Genomic DNA, 24,464 nt, shown 5'->3' with positions numbered 1-24,464 from the left:
ACAAGAAGATGGAGCCTCTTGATGCTGCCGACCCTTGGTAAAGGAAACAAGGGGAGAATAGAGAGGGAAGAGGGTCGGCCACACAAGGGAATAGAAGAGAGAGCTTAGGTTGTGTTCTACCATAAGGCACCATCTACCTCTTTTTTATAATCCTTGGTGAATGCAAAAAAGGAAAGATTTAAAATTAAAACCTTCATATTAATTCCTATTATATGTGGCTGACCCTTATTTGGGCAATCAATTAAGGAAAAATTTTAAATTAAAATCTCTCTTTTAAACCATTGTGGATGGCTACAAAAAAAGAAAGATTTTAAAATTAAAATATCTCTTTTAAATCCCTTTGTGGATGGCTATAAAAGGAAAGTTTAAAAAATTAAAATCTCTCTTTTAGATCCCTTGGAGGATGGCTATAAAAGGAAAGATTTTAAAATTAAAATCTCTCTTTTAAATCCCTTGGAGGATGACTATAAAAGGAAAGATTTTAAAAAAAATAAAACTTCCTTTTTTAATTCCTTGTGGTTGGCCCTTTCTTGGGCACCAAGCAAGGCTTGGCCGGCCACCTCTTGGGCTCCAAGAAAAGCTTGGCTGGCCCTTGCTTGGGCACCAAGCAAGGATGTGGCTGGCTCATTACTTGGGTAAGAAGTGGACTTGGTTGGATACGAGGCTTTATACATAGAGGCTGCAACAGGGACCTAAAGGAGGAATTGGCTTTGGCCTCCTGATGAGCTTGAGCTTCCTGTGTTCAACCCGAACACCCAACTCAAGTTCATCAATAATAACTCATACCACTAAAGAGTTACTATTGAACTACCGCACCAATCCCATATTACATTATGGGCTCCTTCTTATCATGAGTGCATTAATCTCCCTATGTTTAAGATATCAAATGTCCATTAATTAAATGAGTTACTGATAACTCACTTAATTAACATCTAGCTCCAAGAGTAGTACCACTCAACTTCATTGTCATGTCGGACTAAGTCCACCTGCAGGGTTTACATGACAATCCTTATGAGCTCCTCAAGGGGACATCATCAACCTAATAAATAGGACACAATTTCCTTCTATAATCAACAATACACCATATAAATAATATTATTTCTCAACTTATCGGGCCTATTGATTTAACGAATAAATCTCACCCTTTGATAAATTAAACAAATAAATACTAACTACATGTGTTTGTTATTATATCGGGATTAAGAGTACACACATCCATAATAACAGAGGTTCTGTTCTTTTATGCAGTCAGTATAAAAGGAACAACCTCAAATGGTCCTGCTCAATACACACATAGTGTACTAGTGTAATTTTATAGTCAAGATAAACTAATACCAAATTACACTACAACCATTCAATGGTTTGTCTCAATCCATCTTGGTTGTGAGCTACTATTTATAATTTATAAGGAACTGATAACATGATCTTCTGTGTGACACCACACACCATGTTATCTACAATATAAATTAAATAGGAACTGCATTTAACTAAAATAGACATTTGACCAATGTGATTCTCATTTCAAAATAAATGTTTATACAAAAAGCTAGGCTTTTAGTATATATTCTAACAGGTGGATGGTGTTGGTGCGGGAGGCATCCGACGATTGAACCTATGTTTTGATTATGTCAAAGGGTCTAAAGTTAAGTTATTTTGTTATCTAATGAGTTTGAATGAGATTGTAGGAAAGTCCTAAGTGTACTTAGGTAAAAGTCCTAGTTGCGGTTAGGCAGGTGGAAAACCCTTGGGGGTTGGTAACCCTAGGTCCTAGGAGGTGGTAACCCTAGGTCCTAGGGGGTGGTAACCCTAGATGAGGAAAAGTCCTAGCTACGGTTAGGCAAAGGGAAAACCCAAGGGGGTAGTAACCCAAGGTCTTAGGGCGTGATAACCCTAGGAAAAAAGTTTTGGTAGATCGAGAGCTTCAGACAAAATTCTAGGGGGTAGTAACCCTAGGCTGAAATCTTGGTGTCGCGAACCTAGTGGAAGACTGGACGGATCGTGGAGCAGATGTCCAGCATGAAGACCGGAAACTTCGGACGCTGAGCAAAAGTCTACTTGGTCTGGAGGATCAACTGGCAACAAGTAAACACTCCTGAGTGGAGTAGCTGAGGATGCATTCCCCGGTGAGGGAACAGTAGGTGTCGGTTCGACCTAAGGTTTCTAGAGGGGAAATACAAAGTCAGAACCGGACAACCAATGACTGTCAAAATTACTTGTATTTATCTTATTTTATTGTGCTAACTCTGTTTTGCAGGGTATACTTTGTTTGTAGACTAACATACCTTGCAAGATATAAAGTGAACAAGAAAGCCTTGGATGAACAGTCCCGGGGCGCCCTCCATGAAGCTTGGAGGCACCTCGGGTCACGTGGTCAACAACCCCTCAGCAAGGCACGAGGGTGCCCTCTATGAAGCTTTGGGGTGCCCTAGACGCTGGATGGAGGGCGCCCAGAATGGAGGTTGAGGGTGCCCTGGACGCTGATGGAGGGCACCCTCCATGGAGCTTGGAGGCGCCCTTAGGAGGATAAGATGTGACGAAGCAGGGCTTATCCACACGCGGCTGACCCGGGGATTGGAGGCACCCTCAATGAGGTTGAGGGCACCCTCAATAGGCTATATAAGCCTGGTTCAACCAGCAACAAGAACAGAATAAAATCTGACAATCATTCTTCCATGTGTTGCTCAAAGATCGATCTGACAAAGCTGTAACTCAACCTCGATGGCCAGAAGCTTCAAGTTTACTGTTCTAAGTCGGTGGTATAATTTTCTTTATTACTTTAATATTGTAATTCAAAACTGTAATTTTCTGAACTGATAGTGATTGTCCAAAGTAAACACTCAACGAGCATAGGCCTTGGAGTAGGAGTCACCATAGGCTCCAAACCAAGTAAAACTCTTGGTGTTCGTGTGTTTGTTATTATCTCCACTGTGTATCTTTAATCAATAGTTTTGCGAAACAAACGTGAAAACCACGAGCGCTATTCACCCTCCCCCCCTCCCTCTGGCGCTTTCGATCCTACAATTGGTATCAAAGCGGGGTCGCTCTGAATTGGTATAACTACTATTCGAGCATTCTTATTCGTCGCTTTTTCGTTCGTTCTTATACGCTTTTTATTTTTTCCCTCCAAAACTATTTTTGAAAAATTTATTTTCATCTTTTCACCATTGGTCAGTATTAGCGAAATATCGCATTTTCACAAATTTGTAATAATATTTTTTTAATATTTTTATTAATATTTTATTATTATTTTATCGATATTTTATTATTTTTTTCGAACTTAGTAAATTACTATTTTTATTTTTCACCCGCACTACTAATTCAAGACCAAGTCTTGGGACATCTGTTTCTTTTTACTTTTTGTGTGCGAGATTTTCTTCTACAATGGCCCACCAAGAAGGCAACAACATCGCACGCCTACCACTCTTGTCCAACGAGAATTTCAGATACTGGAAAGACCAGATGGAGCACCAACTGAAGACCCAAATGGAGCTATAGACCATAGTCCAGATTGAATTTAGACTCCCCACTGAAGAAGGTGTGTCCATCGCCTGTGACAAGTGGGATGCACAAATAAGAAGAAAATTTGAGGCAAATGCAAAAGCAACATATACTCTCCTATGTGGACTAACAAATTTAGAGCTTGATTGAGTTGGAAAGTTCAACAATGCTAAGGAGCTTTGGGAGAAATTAATCAAGCTTCATGAGATTCCTTCATAATCAGAAGACTAAGCCGAATCTCTAGAGTTAACCTCCGAACCAGACTCAGAAGAATCAGATCAGACCGATTTCATAGCATTGATGGCCAAAGAAGAGATATCTAAATCTAAATCCGAATTCGAGATGGCAACAGTCGAGGGGGAGAATCCTATCATGGATCTAAAAGGTAAAATTATAAATTCAAATTGTAAATTTCACATAACTTGTTTTAAGTATAGGGAGAGAGGGCACTATAGAAACAAGTGTCCTACTCTTAAGATTCGGCCAGCACAACCGGAGGAGAAGGAGCAATTGATCCAGAAATCGAAGAAACACATTGAATGCTCCAAGTGCAAACAAATGGATCACTGCAAAAGACAATGTCCAAAAAGAAGACCCAAGAATCCAGGAGGAGAAATTAAGGTAAGTAAATTTACATTATATGAAAATCCAATTTTTGCAACACATGTATGTACTCTAACTAATTCTGCTTGCTCTAGTATAGATTTCTCTTTAAAATTAGATATGCATGATAATAATGTAATGAATAAAGTTGATTCAATTGAGAATAACTCAAAATTATTCAATAAAAATAAGAAATTAACTCTTAGAAAATTAGGAATACAAAACAATATTTTAAAAGATAAATTAGAAAAGATTGTTAATAATTTAACCAAATTACAAAATCTAGACTTGGATTTCAAGTCTAAGGTAAAACTTAAACCCTTCAAATCAAGTTATAATCAAGTGCCTTTTAATTATGAAACTAACCAATAAATCATAAATTAATAACTTTCAACTTAAAACACAACTTGAAAACTACTTAAAGTTATAACTTAAAATTAACTAATAATTGCTTAGCCAAGACAAGGTTAGATAAGGATTTAGGCGTGATTTACACTTGACTAGTTAGACCTAGGGGTTTCAAAAATAAAATTAAATATCTAATTTCTTTGAAAGGCTTTGTCTAGAAGTGGTGGATGATCTCATACCCAAGAAGGCTTAGTGCCTCGCCACAGCTTGGAAGTCAATCATTGAAATGAATATTTAATTGACTAATTGAAAAACCTGAGTCTAACTCAATTGTAAATCAATCCTTAAATTAGAATTTAAATTGAAGATTAAATTAACCATCTCACAAAACTATTAAGGTTCCCTGATTAAAAATTTAGAAAATGATGAGCCTAGGTTTAAACTAGTTAACCAAACTTGAATTAATTAAATTAAAGCTCATAATTAATTATAAAATCATGATTAATTTCAAAATATAATTAATTATAAAAAGTTTAATTTCAAATCTAATTAAATTCAAAATGTTAATTATTTTAAAATCATAATTAAATTATAATTATTTTTAAATCATAATGAATTTCAAACATCTTAATTATTTGGTTATTAATCATAATTAAATTTCAAATTATTAACTTTTAGATTTTTAAAATCTTAATTATTTTTAAAAGATAATTAATTTTCAAATCAAAATTAATATGTAAGTTTATAATTTCAAACTTAATTAATTTTCAATATATTTTTAAAATCTTCAAAATTTTAATTATTATCAAATGTTTAAATCTAATTAAACTCATATTTGAAATTCAAACTTATATTTTAAAATTTTAAACTCATACTTTTATTGATAAAATTAAAATAAAGTTAACTTCATCTCACAAGCACTCATAAGCTGAACATGCTTGATAACCTAGAATGTGAGTGAAATGGAAAATCAAGAAAATAATAAGTTTTTATTATTATTTATTTACATGCTTCAACTCTAGGATTCTCAAAATTTTTAAGACATTAATCAAAGGGGAGTGAAGGGAGTCAAGTTAAGTTTTTTTTTGTTGGTTAAAGTTTTCTTTAAAAAAAAGGGGGAGTTCAAAATATTTTTGAAAACGAAAATTCATTTTTTAAACTATTTTTGGAATGAAAAATAAATCATTTTTTTGAAACTAAGTATTTGATAAAGTATTTTAATTTTTTTAAAAAAAATCATTTACTTAGCTAAGTATTTTTACAAGAAAATATTTTTAAAGTTAAGTTTTTTTTAACAAAATATTCTTCAAGCTAAGTGCTTATTAAAATATTTTTTTTAAAAAAAAGGGAATGAAGTTTTACCACAATATTCTTAAAAGTAAAGTATTTTTTCTTTTTAAGCTGAGTACTTTTAATTAAGTCTTTTTTCAAAATCTTTATAAAATTGATTATTAAAACTAAAGTTCTTATCAACTTCTTTTTGAAAGCTAAAGTATTTGACAAAACAATTATTTTCAAAGCTAAAATTTAGCTAATTTTTTTTTTTTTTTGGAAAAAGCTAAGTTTCAAAACCTAAGATTAGCTAAGTTTTGTTTAAAGTAATTTTCAAAGCTAATTTTTTTTTTTTTGAAAAATCTAAATGTATTTCAAGGTACTTATTTTCAAAAGCTAAATTTAAGTCACTTTCAAAAAAACTCAAGGATGCATTTAGTTGGGGGTTATTCTTAATAACCTTGGTTATCCATCCAAGGTTATTGATAACCATGATTTTACTATACTAATCTCATTCATATAATAGTGGTTTGATGTAGTTTTCAAATATAGAACCCATATTTACATCACATTTTATTCATTGTATCGAATTTGGACTTAATTGTAAATTATTTTATTATGGGTTAATTTGATGCTAATATTTGTTTATTATCTTGTAGGCATCAAAGGATCTTGGATTGGGATGAATCTGAACCAAACTTGGGCTCAAATCTTGGGCTTAAAGGAGCGATCAAGCTCTGGATTGATTTGGACCGTCCATTGAAGATTAGTTAGATCTGAGCCATCCATCAAGCATCTGGTTCATCCAACCTAAGGAGGGGTAGATCTGGACCATTGATGAAGATCCAGAGATTTTTATCTAGATCTAAGCTCATCCAACCGTTGATCAAGCCCGGATTTTTCTGGACCGTTGGATCAGATGAGGTGAGGTTTAAAAACGTTGAGAAGCTACAGTAGCTCCTGGGCTCGATTTCGCGACGCAATCACTATTCCATCTCCTTCTCCGCGCGACGCCGCAGCTCCCATTTTCTTCTTCAGATCTAGACCTTGATTCCAACTACAACAGCGAACTCAGGACTCTACGGCAATTAGCAAGTGTTGAGCAACATCACAATCCAAGGGCGTTCTCTAGATTGCAATCATTCGCGTTCCGCATCACCCTCGGATCCAAGGGCGTTCCCAAGATCTGAGGTTTTCTGGCGTTCAAGGAGCTTTACTAGAGTTCTCCAGTAGTTCCTTCAATCGTTATTCTTTCATTTTCATTCGGAGTTCTTTAAATCGGATTGATCAGTCGATTCTAGCTCCGAGCACCACTTCCATACTCTGTTCTTCACGCGAAAGGATCTCCAGCCACAAGAGCGTTCTCTGCGGCTTGGAGGTTTTTAGCCACTAGCTGAAGATTTCAGAGGAAGCTGTTGCGAGCCACAAGGGCGTTCTCTGTGGCTTCTTCGCAAATCAGCGATGAGAAGGAATTTTGGTCTTTGATCTGGAGTTGAGAATGTTTTACAGTGTTTTCTTTTCCTAGATCTTAGATTCAGTTGTAGAATTTTATTGTTTCTGTTTGTTTCATTGAACACAACCCATTTCTAAATGTTGCAGTTCTAAGTTAGTTTAGAATTAAACTCTGTTTTTAGTTCTCTGTTAGAGTTTCGGTTGAAGTATCAATCTCCAGGATTAGATCTTAGATTTGAATTTAAGAATGGTTTCTTTCACTTAGATCTGAGTTTGTCCGAAATCTCAATTTACTTACAGTTCTTCTCACCGAACCACATTCAGATTTGAATATTATTTCATAGAATAACTGAGACTAACATGTTTGCTTCCAATTCTGCATTAGAATTTTTAGTTTGCCTAGTTTCATTAATAATTCAGGAGCTCCATTAGCTAGCTATGTTCTCATTGCAAACTAATTAATTATCACAAGTTCATTTCTTAATCTTTGACAGCAAAATCAATTATTAATTTGAATTCTGAATTTCATTTGGCAAGATCAGTTGCAATCAGTTTATTGAACTGATGAGGAGTAGTTTCGGTGAAGTTAGGTCAAGGAAGTAATTCTAGGTGAAGCAATTTGAATTAGAACTAGAGTTGAGGATTGATTTGCTAAGATTAAATGTTTAACCTCTTAATATGATTTCTGATCCTGGAATTCAGTAGCAGTTAAAGTGAATGTTGTTGATCAAATTGAGACTAAGTGTTGTTGCCTTTTCATTTTCTTATTTGATGCTGTGAGGTTAAGAATACTTAGAGGGAGGTTGTGAAGAGAGTTTTGGATCGGTTTGAGTTAGTCTTTAGTTTCTTCTCATTTGTTAGAAGTTCAATTATTAAATCCATTTCAATCTTCTTAGGACTGTTGAAGAGGTTTCCTTGCGTTAATTCTATTTTACATGGTTATTGATTGAATACACACTCATTAGTTGATCCTTGGAAAAATACGACTTGGGACTCCATACTACAGCGTTTGTCTTTATGCTTAATGAGTTCCACTCTTTATTAATTTGATGTGCCACGTGACATGCAAGAAGGCTAATATCAAATTTTGGTGTCGTTGCCGGGGAAGGTTTTCAACTAGTAATGTGTGTTTGTTTTTAGAATGTGCATCTCTTTAGTTTCTTTGTTTTGCATATTCTTTGTTTTCACAGGATATCTACTTGAATGCTCAATTGAATTTTTTTTCATGACTAGGTCTTCGACAGATAAATTGTTTGAGTTAGATCCAAAGATTGAAAGGACTTTCAGGGCTTTGAGAATTCAAGAGAGTTTCAGAGGACTCAGAAAGTTCCTTATCATCTTCAGATACCCCTATGGCTGATCATAGTAGGACAATGAAGGAGCTTGCAGCTCCTGATGAGGCATTCAAGTATTCATGCATCACTTATCCAACCTTGGCAGGAGATTTTGAGTTGAGATCAGGATTGATTCATTTGCTTCCGAAATATCAAGGATTGTCTGGAGAAGACCCAAATAGACATTTGCATGAATTCCATGTGGTATGTTCAACCATGAAGCCACAAGGAATTTCAGAAGAGGATATCAAGCTAAGGGCTTTTCCATTTTCACTTACTGGAGCAGCAAAAGATTGGTTGTATTATTTACCACCGGGATTTATCACTTCTTGGATTGATATGAAGAAGGCTTTCTTGGAGAAATTCTTTCCAGCCTCAAGGACTGCAACTATTAGGAAAAGCATCTGTGGGATTCAACAAGTGGTGGGAGAGACACTTTATGATTATTGGGAGAGATTCAAGAAATTATGTTCAAGTTGTCCTCAACACCAAATTAGTGAGCAGTTGCTAGTTCAATACTTTTATGAGGGTTTGTTACCTATGGATAGAAGTATGATAGATGTAGCGGCTGGAGGAGCTTTAGTGAACAAAACTCCAGAACAAGCAAGGGAACTAATTTCGAACATGGCTGAAAATTCACAGCAATTTGGAAGTAGAGCACTCACGACCAGAGGAGTTGGTGAAGTTCAAATGGTTTCAAATGATCAAAAGGAGATAAAAAATTTATTGATGGAATTAACGACCTTGGTGAAACAACTAGCTTTGAACAACGCAACGCAATCTTCTAATGTGCCAACTATGCAATTTCCATGTAAACAAAGTGTAGTGTGTAGCATTTGTTCAAGTCAAGATCACCTTTCAGAACTTTGTCCGAATCTCCATCAGGATGAGTCTTTGGCAGCCTTTTCTAGAGCCCAACTCCAACAAAAATATGATCCTCATTCTTCTACATACAATCTGGGTTGGAGAGATCATCCAAATTTGAGGTATGGTAATTCGTTTTATCAACAACCATCTTCGAATCAGCCAAATCAGCAGCATAATCAGAATTTTCAGCAAGGTTTCCAGCAGCATCAGCAAAGTTTTCAGCAGCATTACCACCCTACAAATCAATATCAGCAATCGTATCAGCCTTATCAGCAATTTCAGAATCAGAATCAGCATTATCAATCTCAAAATCAGAATTTCCAGCAAGGGCAGAATTGGCCACAGCAAGCAATTCCAGCACCTGTAAGATTGAGTTTAACTCAAGGAGGTTCCAATAATGCTTCAAATTCAGATCCACAGCAAGCTAGATTGGAGGAATTGATGCAACAAATCCTTCAGCAAAATCAGAACCAGCAAAGAACAGATTCTGCTCTTCAAAATTTAGAGAGGTAGATTGGGCAATTGGCTTCCAGCATAAATCAGATTCAAGCACAAGGATCAAGTCAATTACCTTCCCAAACAACTCCTAATCCAAAAGGGAATGTTAGTGCATTAACTTTGAGAAGTGGAAGAAGAATTTCAGAGAGTGCAAGTGATGAAGATCCAGCAAATCAGGAATTTTTTCTAGCAGATCCGCAACTAATTTCCAGCATAAATGAAATTCCAGAGGTTAGAAATGTGCCAACTTCAAGTTCTATTCCAATTCACATTGATCCATTAAATTTGGAGCATTCACAAGGAGATGGAAGCTTAATTTCGAAAAATTCCAGCAGCTTTTGTCCAGCTGAGCCAGTTCCAGCAAGAACCCCATATTTCAACAAATCTGGAATTTCAGAGTATCAACAGTCAACTCAGAAAGATTCAGATCCGAGCCTTCCCTTACCCTTTCCTCAACGCAAAGTTCAACCAAGAAGAGATGCAGAGGAGGAGAAAGCTAAGGAGTTTCAAGAGCTTGTGGATTTATTTAGTAAGGTAGAGGTTAATGTCCCCTTACTCACAATGATTAAGCAAATTCCAAAATATGCAAAATATTTGAAGGATCTTTGTGTGCATAAGAAAAAGTTGAAAGGGAATGAGCTAATTAGCATGGGCAAAAATGTATCTGCACTCCTTCAAACAGTCCCTCAGAAATGTGAAGATCCTGGAGTCTTTACAGTTCCTTGTGAGATTGGGAGTAGTCTTTTTAAAGATGCCATGTTGGATTTGGGAGCTTCAATAAATGTGATGCCAAAATCAGTTTTTCAGACTTTGGGCATTGGACCATTACAACCTACAGGAGTAGTCATTCAATTAGCTGACCGCAGTCAGACTCACCCAGCCGGAGTTATTGAAGATGTATTGGTTAAGGTGAGAGAACTCATTTTCCCTGCAGATTTTTATATTCTTGATATGGAGGGAGACTATCTGGCCAGTAGATCTCCACTCATTCTAGGACGACCATTTTTGAAGACTGCAAGAACCAAAATTGATGTTCATGCGGGCACACTTTCTATGGAGATAGGTGATACAGTGGTCCGATTCAGTATTCTTGACGCTATGAAGCATCCTAGAGAGGATCATTCTATTCTTAGTTTGGATATCTCAGAGGAGCTGGATAGTGTGGATTTCTTTTCAATGATTGATTCAGATTTTGCAAAGATTGGTTCAAGTGATGTTTTGACTACAGTTTTCGAAAATGATACAAATTTGGGAGTGGATGATAGGTCATGTGGATTATTTCATAGAGAAGAAGAAGTATGCGTAGGGGATTGCTTAGGAGAAGCTCTATCCCTAGAATCGTTCAGAGAAGAAGAAGTATGCGTAGGGGATTGCTTAGGAGAAGCATTACCCCTGGAATCGCCTTCTATTGATCAGACACAGGATGAGTTGAAACCACTTCCTCCACATTTGAAGTATGCTTACTTAGGAGAGAACCAGCAGTTACCTGTCATCATAGCCCAGAATTTAGAACCAGAATAAGAAAGCAGATTATTGGAGGTTCTGAGACAGCACAAGAAGGCCATTGGATGGACATTAGCAGATATTCCTGGTATCAGTCCTTCTATTTGCATGCACAGAATTTATTTGGAGGAGGGTGTGAAGCCAGTGAGACAGCCCCAGAGAAGACTTAACCCACTGATGCTTGATGTAGTAAAGAAAGAGGTGACTAGACTTCTACGGGCAGGTATCATTTACCCTATTTCTGATAGTAAGTGGGTAAGTCCTATTCATGTGGTACCAAAGAAATCTGGAGTAACAGTTGTGGCTAATGAAGAGAATGAGTTGGTGCCTATCAGGGTGAAGAATTCATGGAGAGTTTGTATAGACTACAGGAAGTTGAACCAGGCAAGCAGGAAGGACCATTACCCTTTGCCTTTTATTGATCAGATGTTGGAGAGATTGGCGGGTAAGTCACATTATTGCTTCCTTGACGGTTACACAGGATATTTTCATATTTGCATCGCACCAGAGGATCAGGAGAAGACTACTTTCACTTGTCCTTTCGGTACATTCGCTTATAGACGTATGCCATTTGGACTCTGCAACGCTCCAGGAACCTTTCAGCGGTGCATGGTGAGTATTTTTGGAGATTTATTAGCGCATTGCATGGAGGTTTTTATGGATGATTTTTCTGTATATGGTTCATCTTTTGATGCATGTCTAGGAAATTTGTCTAGGATTTTAGATAGATGTATCGAGACAGACTTGGTACTTAATTTTGAAAAATGTCATTTTATGGTTGAGCATGATATTGTTTTAGGACATATAGTCTCTAGGAGAGGAATTGAGGTAGATCCTGCTAAAATTAGTGCTATATCTTCTTTATCTTACCCTGCATGCGTGCGGGATGTTCGAGCTTTTCTTGGTCATGCAGGATTTTACAGGAGATTTATTAGAGACTTCAGCAAGATTGCTCTTCCACTGTCACAGCTTCTTCAAAAAGATGTGGAGTTTCAATTTGATCAGAGGTGCAAGGAAGCTTCTAAGAGATTGAAGGAGGCTTTGATTCTGCACCTATCATCAGGCCACCGGATTGGACATTACCATTTGAGCTTATGTGTGATGCTTCGAATTTTGCCATTGGGGCAGTTTTGGCACAGAGAGTAGAAGGAGCACCACATGTGATCTGCTATGCATCGAAGACTTTGGATTCGGCTCAAGCCAATTACACTACGACAGAAAAGGAGCTTCTTTCTATTGTTTTTGCTTTGGATAAATTTCGTTCATATTTGCTTTGTTCTCACGTGGTTGTATTTTCTGATCATGCAGCTTTGAAGTTTCTCCTCAAGAAGCCTGATGCTAAGCCCAGATTGATTAGATGGATGCTTCTACTCCAGGAGTTTGATTTGGAGATTCGTGATAGGAGTGGGAAGGAGAACTTGGTTGCAGATCATTTGAGCAGAATTGAAGGGGAACTAGATCACACAGCTATTGATGATGATTTTAGAGATGAGCAGCTTTTTAGGGTTCATGGTGAGTCTCCATGGTATGCAGATTTGGTTAACTTCTTAGTAGGTAAAGTTTTTCCTGTACAATTTTCAAAAGCTCAAAAAGATAAATTGAAAAGTGATTCCAAATATTATGTATGGGATGATCCTTATCTGTGGAAATTTTGTGGTGATCAAATCATTAGAAGATGCATACCTAATTTGGAGTTTCAGTCTGTATTATCATTCTGTCATTCATCTGAGTTTGGTGGCCATTTTGGACCACAATGGACAGCTAGGAAAGTGTTAGAGTGTGGTTTTTATTGGCCTACCATATTTCGTGATGCCTATGTTTTTTGTAAATCATGTGATAGTTGTCAACGAACTGGGAACATAGGACCTAGGAATGAAATGTCTCAAAATTATATGTTATTTTGTGAGATTTTTTATGTATGGGGTATTGATTTCATGGGTCCATTTCCTGTCTCTTTTGGATTTTCATATATTTTATTGGCAGTTGATTATGTTTCCAAATGGGTGGAGGCTATTCCCACCAGGACTGACGATTCTTCAGTTGTTGTGAGTTTTGTCAGGTCATATATTTTCTGCAGGTTTGGAGTACCTAGAGCAATCATCAGTGATAAAGGGACACATTTTTGCAACAGTCAGATGAAGGCTATGCTGAGTAGATATGGGGTTTCACATAGAATTTCTACTTCCTATCATCCTCAAACAAATGGGCAAGCTGAGGTATCAAATAGAGAAGTGAAGGCAATTCTTGAGAAAACTGTGAGGCTTGATAGGAAAGATTGGAGCAAGAGATTGGAGGATGCTCTTTGGGCCTATAGGACGGCTTTTAAGACTCCTATAGGAATGTCTCCTTTCAGAATGGTTTATGGTAAAGCTTGTCATCTTCCAGTGGAGATTGAACATAAGGCATTTTGGGCCGTGAAAGCTTGCAATTTTGAGGTTGGCCTAGCAAGAGAAGAAAGGAAGTTACAACTCAAGAACTTGAAGAAATTAGGTTGGAAGCTTATGAGAACGCACGGATCTATAAAGAGAAGACCAAAAACTTTCATGATAAGCACATTGTGGGTAAGGAATTTCATATTGGTGACAAGGTGCTTTTATATAGGTCACGGCTCAAATTTATTAAAGGTACATTGAGATCTCGTTGGGAAGGTCCATTTGTTGTTACTAATGTTTTCTCTTATGGAGTTATTGAGATTAGGGAGGAGTCTTCGGGCCGGATTTTCAAGGTGAATGGGCATCGACTTAAAGTTTTTTATGAAACCAATAACCAAATGGAAATGGAGATAGTGAAACACGTTGATGCCATCTACCCAATTAAAGGGGAGTTTGTTCCAACTTAGCTTTTATTTTTGCTTTCACACAATAATATTCTTTTGCTTTCACAACTTAGCTTTTAGTTCATTCCTTATGGCATGTTTAGTTTCTTAATAAATTCTTTGGTTTACAAATAATAGTTTAGTGTAAGAAAATAAACTCTCTACTGTGAATAAAAATGGTACCCCCTTAGCAATTTTTCTATAACATATTAGAAGTAGAGAATGTGAGCTAGATTTGAATATCTATTTTTGGGGCTTAATGTCAATTATGGATTTCTAATTTTCTCAAGGTTGCAACTTAAGAATGGACATTTGATTGGTAATTGAATTGATACTTTTTCATACCTAGTGAGGATGAACCTTAATTGAGTGATGCACTTGTGTTATTACACTCTAGCGCTTGCTTTGATTCTTTCAAAACCACAATCCAATAGATTAAATCATGTTTTTGGAGGTAAATCTATTTGTTTCTTTGTTCCACACAAATTCTTGCTATTCTTTCTTGCTATCATCATGTCAATTTATGCCTTTTCATTTGTGAATCTTTTAAATATGGATACATGGTTTGTCATATGATGAATATTTTGGCCAAGGAGGATTTAGTTAAAGTGTGGGGGAAGGAATTTTTGGATGATATTTGTGGATTATATTTTGTTTGCATGAAGAACATTGGAGTGGTTCAAGAATGGGAAGTGAAAGTGCTAAGTGATTGATTCTTTTGAAGGATTTCTTTTGGTTGGTAATAACATTATGTTCTGGTGTTCTGAAATGAATTGCATTTTTTTTTAAATGAGAGAACTGTGCAGATTGAACATTGTATTGTGCAGGATATGAGAATGAAAAGCTTAGTATCAATGTTGTGCCGGAAATTGAAGTGACCTTTAAATAAAGGATAAGCTTAAAAGGAAATGCTACAAAATGCAGTAACAAATGGTATCTTAGATTTCTATTAATACTGCAAACACGGAAATTGAAGATTGAACAAGCTTTGATAAGCTGTTCAGAAGTTGCAGAATTATGAAAAGAAACAATTTCAGAATTGAAGATATTTGAAATAGTTCATTGGTTGCAGTAATTTCTGGAGATGCTGTACAAATTCAAGAAGCACTTGAAACTGTTTAAACGTTGAAGGCTACAATCTGTGAATGTAGTTTTGGAACTGGATGCAGCAGAGGGTGGATATTAGAATCTGCTGAAATAGTGTAGATCCAGATATAATGAAAATGATGTTTAAGTATCCAATGCGTATCAAAAGTTGGAAGTAGTATCAAACATCTGATAAAGTTCAAGGGGAACCTGGCAACATGAATAGACAAATGGTATTAAAGGATCAATGGCTGCAGAATGTAGAAATTTCATAACCTGGAAGTGCCCAGAATTTCAGAACCTAGAGTTGAGATTTGCAGCTGCATCTGTTTAGGTTATAAATTGAATAAATATGGTGGCATTTTCAATCCGAGACGGAATGAAGTTTAAGTGTGGGGGAGAGCTTGAGCTTTAATTGAATTCGAGCAGTGGATTTGAATTATGGAATTGAGTAATGCTGGAAATGAAACAATCTGAAAATGGAATGTTCACTGTTTAGAAGCTCTGAAACAACAATGAGCTTGCTTAATCTGATCAAAATAGATTAAAATTCGAAAATAATTTGTAGAAAACCATTCCATCTCATGTATCTAGAAACCTCTTGCAGATTCTTGGGTTGACATTTCTTTAATTCAGAAAGCTCTGAAATCTGAAGAGAAGATGGAAAAGCAGAATCCAAGAAATGCAGAAATGTTAAGATTGAATTCAGGAAAAGGAAATTAAGTATCAGTTTTGTGCAAAGATTGTGTTGCAAATTCTGACCAGTAGTTATTAGGTTCAGAAGAAAGATTTAGAGAAGGGAAGCTGAGTTGCTCACTGTGCAGAATTGGCTAAGTTTCAAAGTTTGTTCTGAAATTCTTAGAACATTAGAGAAGTGGTACTTTAAACAGTAAAAACTGAAATTCAGATTTGATATTGCTGCGAACCTAAAAAAAAAAACTTAAGTGAGCAATGAACATTTGACTCAGGAACTATGTAGGACTGATTAGGAATGAAAATGCATAAAAGCTGAGAATTGAATTGAAATGAAGCTGGTGTACTTTAACAGAGAATTGATGACATGGTTCTTGCTTACATTGAACTCCAACAGAATTGGTACAATTTTAGTCTAGGAAGAAAGGGAAGAGAAATAAAGAAGAATGGTCGGTATTCATTAGATAACATTCTTTGTATCCATGTCTTCCACTAGAACTTAAATCAATACATTCTTTTTCATCTTTCCTTTTTCATATTTTTGCATTCTCTTTTCAATGATTAACCTTTATAAATGTGATTGTTTTCTATGATCATGGTAGAGAGTAGAAGATAAGCAAGCATATGGTAGGGTAAGAAGCATAAGTAGCATGAGCGCCCTCCACTTTTGTGATTACATGTGAGATAGAATGAGGGCCACAAAAATTTTATCTTGTGAGATTTTTAGTGTGAAATCAATTTCAATTTACTCATGATAGATGGAAGTTATTACGTTGTTAACTAAGAGTAAAGTTGGAGTCTATGAATGCTTGAGATTTTGGAATGCGATAATCTTAGATGGTTTACCTTCTTTATTTTCTAATCATGTTAAGGAATTCGTTTAGGGGGTGCCATTTAAGTAGGATTTTTTTAGTTTTCTTGATTTTCACGGGACGTTCAAGAGTAAGTGTGGGAGAATTTGATAACCATGATTTTACTATACTAATCTCATTCATATAATAGTGGTTTGATGTAGTTTTCAAATATATAACCCATATTTACATCACATTTTATTCATTGTATCGAATTTGGACTTAATTGTAAATTATTTTATTATGGGTTAATTTGATGCTAATATTTGTTTATTATCTTGTAGGCATCAAAGGATCTTGGATTGGGATGAATCTGAACCAAACTTGGGCTCAAATCTTGGGCTTAAAAGAGCGATCAAGCTCTGGATTGATTTGGACCGTCCATTGAAGATTAGTTAGATCTGAGCCATCCATCAAGCATCTGGTTCATCCAACCTAAGGAGGGGTAGATCTGGACCATTGATGAAGATCCAGAGATTTTTATCTAGATCTAAGCTCATCCAACCGTTGATCAAGCCCGGATTTTTCTGGACCGTTGGATCAGATGAGGTGAGGTTTAAAAACGTTGAGAAGCTACAGTAGCTCCTGGGCTCGATTTCGCGACGCAATCACTATTCCATCTCCTTCTCCGCGCGACGCCGCAGCTCCCATTTTCTTCTTCAGATCTAGACCTTGATTCCAACTACAACAGCGAACTCAGGACTCTACGGCAATTAGCAAGTGTTGAGCAACATCACAATCCAAGGGCGTTCTCTAGATTGCAATCATTCGCGTTCCGCATCACCCTCGGATCCAAGGGCGTTCCCAAGATCTGAGGTTTTCTGGCGTTCAAGGAGCTTTACTAGAGTTCTCCAGTAGTTCCTTCAATCGTTATTCTTTCATTTTCATTCGGAGTTCTTTAAATCGGATTGATCAGTCGATTCTAGCTCCGAGCACCACTTCCATACTCTGTTCTTCACGCGAAAGGATCTCCAGCCACAAGGGAGTTCTCTGCGGCTTGGAGGTTTTTAGCCACTAGCTGAAGATTTCAGAGGAAGCTGTTGCGAGCCACAAGGGCGTTCTCTGCGGCTTCTTCGCAAATCAGCGACGAGAAGGAATTTTGGTCTTTGATCTGGAGTTGAGAATGTTTTACAGTGTTTTCTTTTCCTAGATCTTAGATTCAGTTGTAGAATTTTATTGTTTCTGTTTGTTTCATTGAACACAACCCATTTCTAAATGTTGCAGTTCTAAGTTAGTTTAGAATTAAACTCTGTTTTTAGTTCTCTGTTAGAGTTTCGGTTGAAGTATCAATCTCCAGGATTAGATCTTAGATTTGAATTTAAGAATGGTTTCTTTCACTTAGATCTGAGTTTGTCCGAAATCTCAATTTACTTACAGTTCTTCTCACCGAACCACATTCAGATTTGAATATTATTTCATAGAATAACTGAGACTAACATGTTTGCTTCCAATTCTGCATTAGAATTTTTAGTTGCCTAGTTTCATTAATAATTCAGGAGCTCCATTAGCTAGCTATGCTCTCATTGCAAACTAATTAATTATCACAAGTTCATTTCTTAATCTTTGACAGCAAAATCAATTATTAATTTGAATTCTGAATTTCATTTGGCAAGATCAGTTGCAATCAGTATTGAACTGATGAGGAGTAGTTTCGGTGAAGTTAGGTCAAGGAAGTAATTCTAGGTGAAGCAATTTGAATTAGAACTAGAGTTGAGGATTGATTTGCTAAGATTAAATGTTTAACCTCTTAATATGATTTCTGATCCTGGAATTCAGTAGCAGTTAAAGTGAATGTTGTTGATCAAATTGAGATTAAGTGTTGTTGCCTTTTCATTTTCTTATTTGATGCTGTGAGGTTAAGAATACTTAGAGGGAGGTTGTGAAGAGAGTTTTGGATCGGTTTGAGTTAGTCTTTAGTTTCTTCTCATTTGTTAGAAGTTCAATTATTAAATCCGTTTCAATCTTCTTAGGACTGTTGAAGAGGTTTCCTTGCGTTAATTCTATTTTGCATGGTTATTGATTGAATACACACTCATTAGTTGATCCTTGGAAAAATACGACTTGGGACTCCATACTACAGCGTTTGTCTTTATGCTTAATGAGTTCCACTCTTTATTAATTTGATGTGCCACGTGACATGCAAGAAGGCTATTATCAGTTATCAACAAAAATCATGTTTGGTTTAGCTAATCGATGATTCCCGAGTAATGTTTCATGCCCGACACATCAGCAAAAGGGTCATGCAACCAGAAATTGAAAAACTGAGGTTTTTCTTGATTCTGGGGTTAACAAATTTTTTTTACCCAAAATACCCTCGGATAAGAGAAAAATGTGACAAAAAAGAAAAATGTAAAGAAAAAAATGAAAAATTTTAAAAAAAAACCGTAAAAAAAAATAAAAAATAAAAAACCATAAAAAAATAATTTTAAAAAATAAAAAATTGTAAAAAAACTTTTAAAAAATAAAAAAAACATTAACAATAGAAAAAACATAAAAAAAAATTTAAAAAATAGAAAAAAAAACATAAAAAAATTAGAAAAAACGTAAAAAAATTTTAAAAAGTAAAAAATAATTAAAAAAAAGTTAAAAACATTAAAAAATAGAAAAATGTAAAAAAACATAAAAAAAAATTAAAAAACCTTTAAAATAAAAAAATAAAAAAATGTAAAAAAAACATAAAATTTTTTTAAAAACCTTAAAAATAAAAAAAATAAAAAAAAAGTAAAATAAAAAACATAAAAAACAAACAAAATAAAAAAATATATAGAAATAAAGAAAAACATGAAAATATAGTAAAAATATAGTAGAGTTTAAATAATAATAATAATAATAATGACGACGATAATATTATGTACTGAGGGTAATATAGTAAAATATTAAACTAGCTTATTCATTAAAATCTTCAAACAAAAAAGTTTTTGTTGCATTACCTAAATTGAACCAAACAACATTTGGTTATGTTTTATTCCCCTTTGACATGATAAGTTAAACCAAACACACCCTAAAATTTTTGCTAAGTTTTTCTTTCTTCTTGTAAAACTAATATTCAAATAAGAGCTACCTTTCAGGAGGAGCTAAAAAATTTTTATCTTTATATTTTTTCTCTCAACTTAATATTATTTTTTATTTATGTCAAAGGGGGAGAGAAAAGTTAAAGTTAAGAATTTAAACTAATTATGAATTTAAACATAATGAAAGGGGAGCATAAAGTTTTTTTTGAATTATTGCATTCATGCTCTTGTTTGAATTCCATTATTTATTATTATATTTTACTTAACTTTGAACCATGTTACCATAATCAAAAAGGAGAGATTGTTAGTGCAGGAAGCATCCGATGATCGAACCTGTGTTTTGATTATGTTAAAGGATCCAAAGTTAAGTTATTTTGTTATCTAACGAGTTTGAATGAGATTGTAGGAAAGTCCTAAGTGTACTTAGGCAAAAGTCCTAGCTACGGTTAGGCAGGTGGAAAACCCTAGGGGGTGATAACCCCTCCTAGGGGGTGGTAACCCTAGGTCCTAGGGGGTGGTAACCCTAGGTGAGGAAAAGTCCTAGATGCAGTTAGGCAAAGGGAAAATCCTAAGGGGTGGTAACCCTAGGTCCTAGGGGGTGGTAACCCTAGGCGAAAAATCTTGGCGGGTCGAGAGCTTCGAGTAAAATCCTAGGGGTGATAACCCTGGCTTGAAATCCTGGTGTCGTGAACTAGGTGGAAGACTGGACAGGTCGTGGAGCGGACATCCAGTATGAAGACCGGAAACTTCGGACGCTGAGCAAAAGTCTACTTGATCTGGAGGATCAACTGGCAACAGGTAAACACTCCTGAGTGGAGTAGGTGAGGACGTTGTAACGACCCAAAATTCATCATTATGAGTTCTAATAGTGGTTAAAAATATTTGAAAATGCTATAGAAATATTCTAGAGATTTTCAGAAATTTTTAGATTATTTTTATGTAATTTTTGGAGGTCGTTTGGTATTTTTACTAAACGAAAGAAGTTTCGACAAAAAAATATTCAAGTCGAGATTCGAACCCGAGACCTCCAGCCGAGCCAAGCCTTAAGCGAATCCGGCTGACCAAGAAACCCAAGCGGGCGTGCTGATCGAATAGGGAAAGAAATATAATTAAGCAGTAGTTAGGAAATAGAAAATAAAAGGAGAATAAAAGGTTCGGTTGAGGAATCGAACCTGCAACCTTTGACCCGGTCAAAACGCAGCTAGCCAAGTGTGCAAGCGGGCGGTTTTGTTTAGAATAGATAGCAAAATTATTTAACAAGTTAACAGAAATACCGGAGTTATAAAGGAACTTAGGGCTTGATAATTTCCCCGAACCCGAAATCCTTCTCATCTTCCTCCTCACGCGTGCGATGGCGTTTTTCCTCTTGGGCGGAAACGAAGGGGATTTAGGGCATCACTCTGGCGGCCGATCGAGGGGGCTCTCCGAGAGCCATCTACACCTTCGTGATCCCCTCGTCAAGAAGAGCAAGTGGGCGCAAGGAGAGGTCGAGAGCTCGAGTTTTTCCCAAAGCCCTAGCTGCCTCTCTTCGGCTGTGAGTCCCAGAAACCGCTATAAGTGCTTTCCTCACCTGCAGAAGAGTAGCTACGAACTCCGATTCAGTGTTTTCTTTGAGTTTTCGGAATGAGTTGAACGGAATTCGTGATTTGTTAGGGATTTGGTTTTGTTTTGGCTTTCGGATTAGGTTGTAAGGAATTGTGAAATGCAAAGGATTTGGTCTCGTATTGGATGTTTGAATAGGCTGTACAGAACCTGTTTGTTAGAGAGTTAAAGATAGATTCAAGTTTCCTTTTCCTTCTTCCTTGCATATATGTTGTAACATGCTTAAAGATTTTGGTTTGCTGCCATGAATCTTGGTTTTAGACTTGTTCATGTTCTTCCTTGCTGCAATGAAGAGAGTTGCCCTTAAAGTTAGCATATCAAACTTAGACTTCCTTGTTACATTAATTAGCATCTCAGATTTTAACTGTTCTTTGTTATATTATTGGACATGACCGGCTCACAATTAGCCTTGCGGTTTATCTTGAAGCTTGTTGCCATGAAATCAAATTTAGTCTATTTAGATTTGGAAGTGGGTAAATGGTTTAGTTTTGAATGGCTATGGGTGGTAATGCAATCCCTTTTTCTCCCTTGCCGTGGCATTAAATTTCAGGTTTGGTGTAGTGCATTAAGATTCAGATTTGGGTTTTCCTCCTGCAGGTTTAGATTTCGGTTTGAACAACCCTCATGTTTTCCTTATTACCCTACTACTTGTTCAGATTTAGATTTAGGTTTTCATTCTGTAGATTTAGTTTTCGGTTTGAGCTTATGGTTTAGTAAACCAGTTTAGATCATGTTGTAACATGTTTAAAGATCTCTATTGCTCTATAAAAGCATAAGCTTTACAAGGGTATCAAGCTTTAACAGACTTTTAGTGTCGAATAGCTATGTTGTAGCATTTTGTTTCTCTGGTTGCTGGGGACCTTAAATGGATTTAGTTTTGTGTTGAATAACTAAGCATGAACAATCCCTTTAGAGCTACAAGTGTAGATTTTTAATTAACATTCCAATGCAGATTTTATTAAGTTTACAAGTGCAGACCTTATTAAGCTTACAAGTGCATATTTTATTAAGTTTACAGTGCAGAATTTTAGTATGCAGTATTTCAATTAGTTAGCATTTCATTCTACAATTCTTATAAATAGCATGCTTAGTCTTGCTTCAGTTTATGTGGGATTACGGTCCAATGGGTGGGCTCCCATAGTCGCCCCTAGGTTCAGATAACCTAGCTCTAAGTTCAGATAACCTAGTAAGAGCAAGATAAGATAAATCAGCTTATAAATCAGTATTTTTCTTTTATCAGTGACACTGTGCTGGACTCTCAGTTGTCCTTGGGTTGGACGACTATGTTGTCCTTGGGTTGGGCTCCCATAGTCGTCCCTAGGTTTAGATAACTTAGTATGCTGGACTCTCAGTTGTCCTTGGGTTGGGCTCCCATAGTCGTCCCTAGGTTTAAATAACCTAGTAAACCCTACTAGATTCGGGACTAGCTACCTCGGGTCTAGTTAGGGATGCGTGCATAGCAAGTACAGTTGTCGGGCCCATCAGCAGCATGATTATTATTTTTATCTATTATGAATATAGTTTTCAAAACTTCACAAATCAGTTACGTGAATACAGTTCAGATTCAGCATTAGACTAGCATCAGTTTAGCTTAGCTTATGTATCAGTTCAATTAAACTTATTATTCTGAAGAATTAAAGTATAAGTTTTAAAACAAAAGAAATAAGCTTCACATAAGTTTAAAATCCAGCAAGTTTAGTTTTCTTTTATGCTAGCATGTTTGTTTAGATTTGCTTTACATGTTTAGCATTCCAATATGCTTTGTTTCCTTTGTTGTTAGATGAGTATGAGTAGTATTTCTTTCTGAGCATTCAGTTTTAGACTTCTTCCAGTTACATGCATATTCGAGTTTTGTGAGTTAGATAGCGCTTACTAAGCAATTTTGCTTATAGTTTGCATTTCCTCTTACTGCAGATAAAAGAAAGGAAAAGATATAGCAAAGGAATGCGACAAGGAGGTGCGGATGGATGTGTGATGCCTGGACTATAGAAGCCTTGGGATATAGCATAAGAATTTATTAAGAGTGTCATTTATTAAGAATGTATTAGATGAGTCATTTAGTCTTCCGCTGCTAGTTAATTGTATGTTTTGAGTTCTCCGAGAGTTTTAGGAATTACTATCAACCTGTGTGCAATGTTAGTTAAGATAAGTTAGTAGTCCAGTAGCACTCCGCCCTCACAGTCCAGTAGCGAGGAGGGTGGGGTGTTACAGACGCGTTCCTCAGTGAGAGAACAGTAGGCGTCAGTTCGATCTAGGATTTTTAGAGGGAAAATCCAAAGTCAGAACCGGACAGTCTGGTGACTGTCAAAATTACTTTTATTTGTCTTATTTTATTGTGCTAACTCTGTTTTGCAGGGTATACTTTGTTTGTAGACTAACATACCTTGCAAGACGTAAAGTGAACAAGAAAACCTCGGATGAATAGTCTCGGGGCGCCCTCCATGGAGCTTGGAGGCACCTCGGGTCACGTGGTCGATAGCCCCTCGGCAAGGCACGAGAGCACCCTCCATGGAGCTTGGGGGCACCCTGGAGGCTGGATGGAGGGCACCCTCCATGGAGGTTGAGAGCGCCCTAGATGTTGATGGAGGGTGCCCTCCATGGAGCTTGGAGGCGCCCTTAGGAGGATAAGCAGTGACAAAGCAGGGCTTATCCACACGCGGCTGACCCGGGGATTGGAGGCGCCCTCAATGAGGTTGAGGGCACCCACAACAGGCTATATATGCATGGTTCAACCAATAGCAAGAACGAAATCTGACAATCATTCTTCTGTGTGCTACTCAAAGATCTATCCGACAAAGCTGTAACTTAACCCCGATAACTAGAAGCTTCAAGTTTACTGTTCTAAGTCGTCAGTATAATTTCCTTTATTACTTTAATATTGTAATTCAAAACTATAATTTTCCGAACTGATAGTGATTACCCAAAGTAAACGCTCAACGAGCGTGGGTTTTGGAGTAGGAGTCGCCACAAGATCCGAACCAAGTAAAACTCTTATTGTTCGTGTGTTTGTTATTATGTCCACTGCTTATCT

General features: G+C 36.3%; 1 protein-coding gene across 1 annotated transcript; it reads left to right on the top strand.

Annotated features, from left to right (window-relative positions):
* The first annotated feature begins 8,525 nt into the window (after positions 1 to 8,525).
* Positions 8,526 to 18,067, top strand: LOC122026062. The gene is made up of 2 exons (XM_042584709.1): positions 8,526 to 12,887; positions 17,105 to 18,067. The coding sequence occupies exon 1, from the start codon at positions 8,526 to 8,528 to the stop codon at positions 9,885 to 9,887; it is 1,362 nt and encodes a 453-aa protein (XP_042440643.1). The 3' UTR covers positions 9,888 to 12,887; positions 17,105 to 18,067.
* The last annotated feature ends 6,397 nt before the right edge of the window (positions 18,068 to 24,464 follow it).

Source organism: Zingiber officinale, chromosome 1A (assembly GCF_018446385.1).
Source record: "Zingiber officinale cultivar Zhangliang chromosome 1A, Zo_v1.1, whole genome shotgun sequence".
Classification (NCBI taxonomy): Eukaryota; Viridiplantae; Streptophyta; class Magnoliopsida; order Zingiberales; family Zingiberaceae; genus Zingiber; species Zingiber officinale.
Note: the sequence above shows the minus strand (reverse complement) of the source record. Positions and strands in the feature narration are given on the sequence as shown.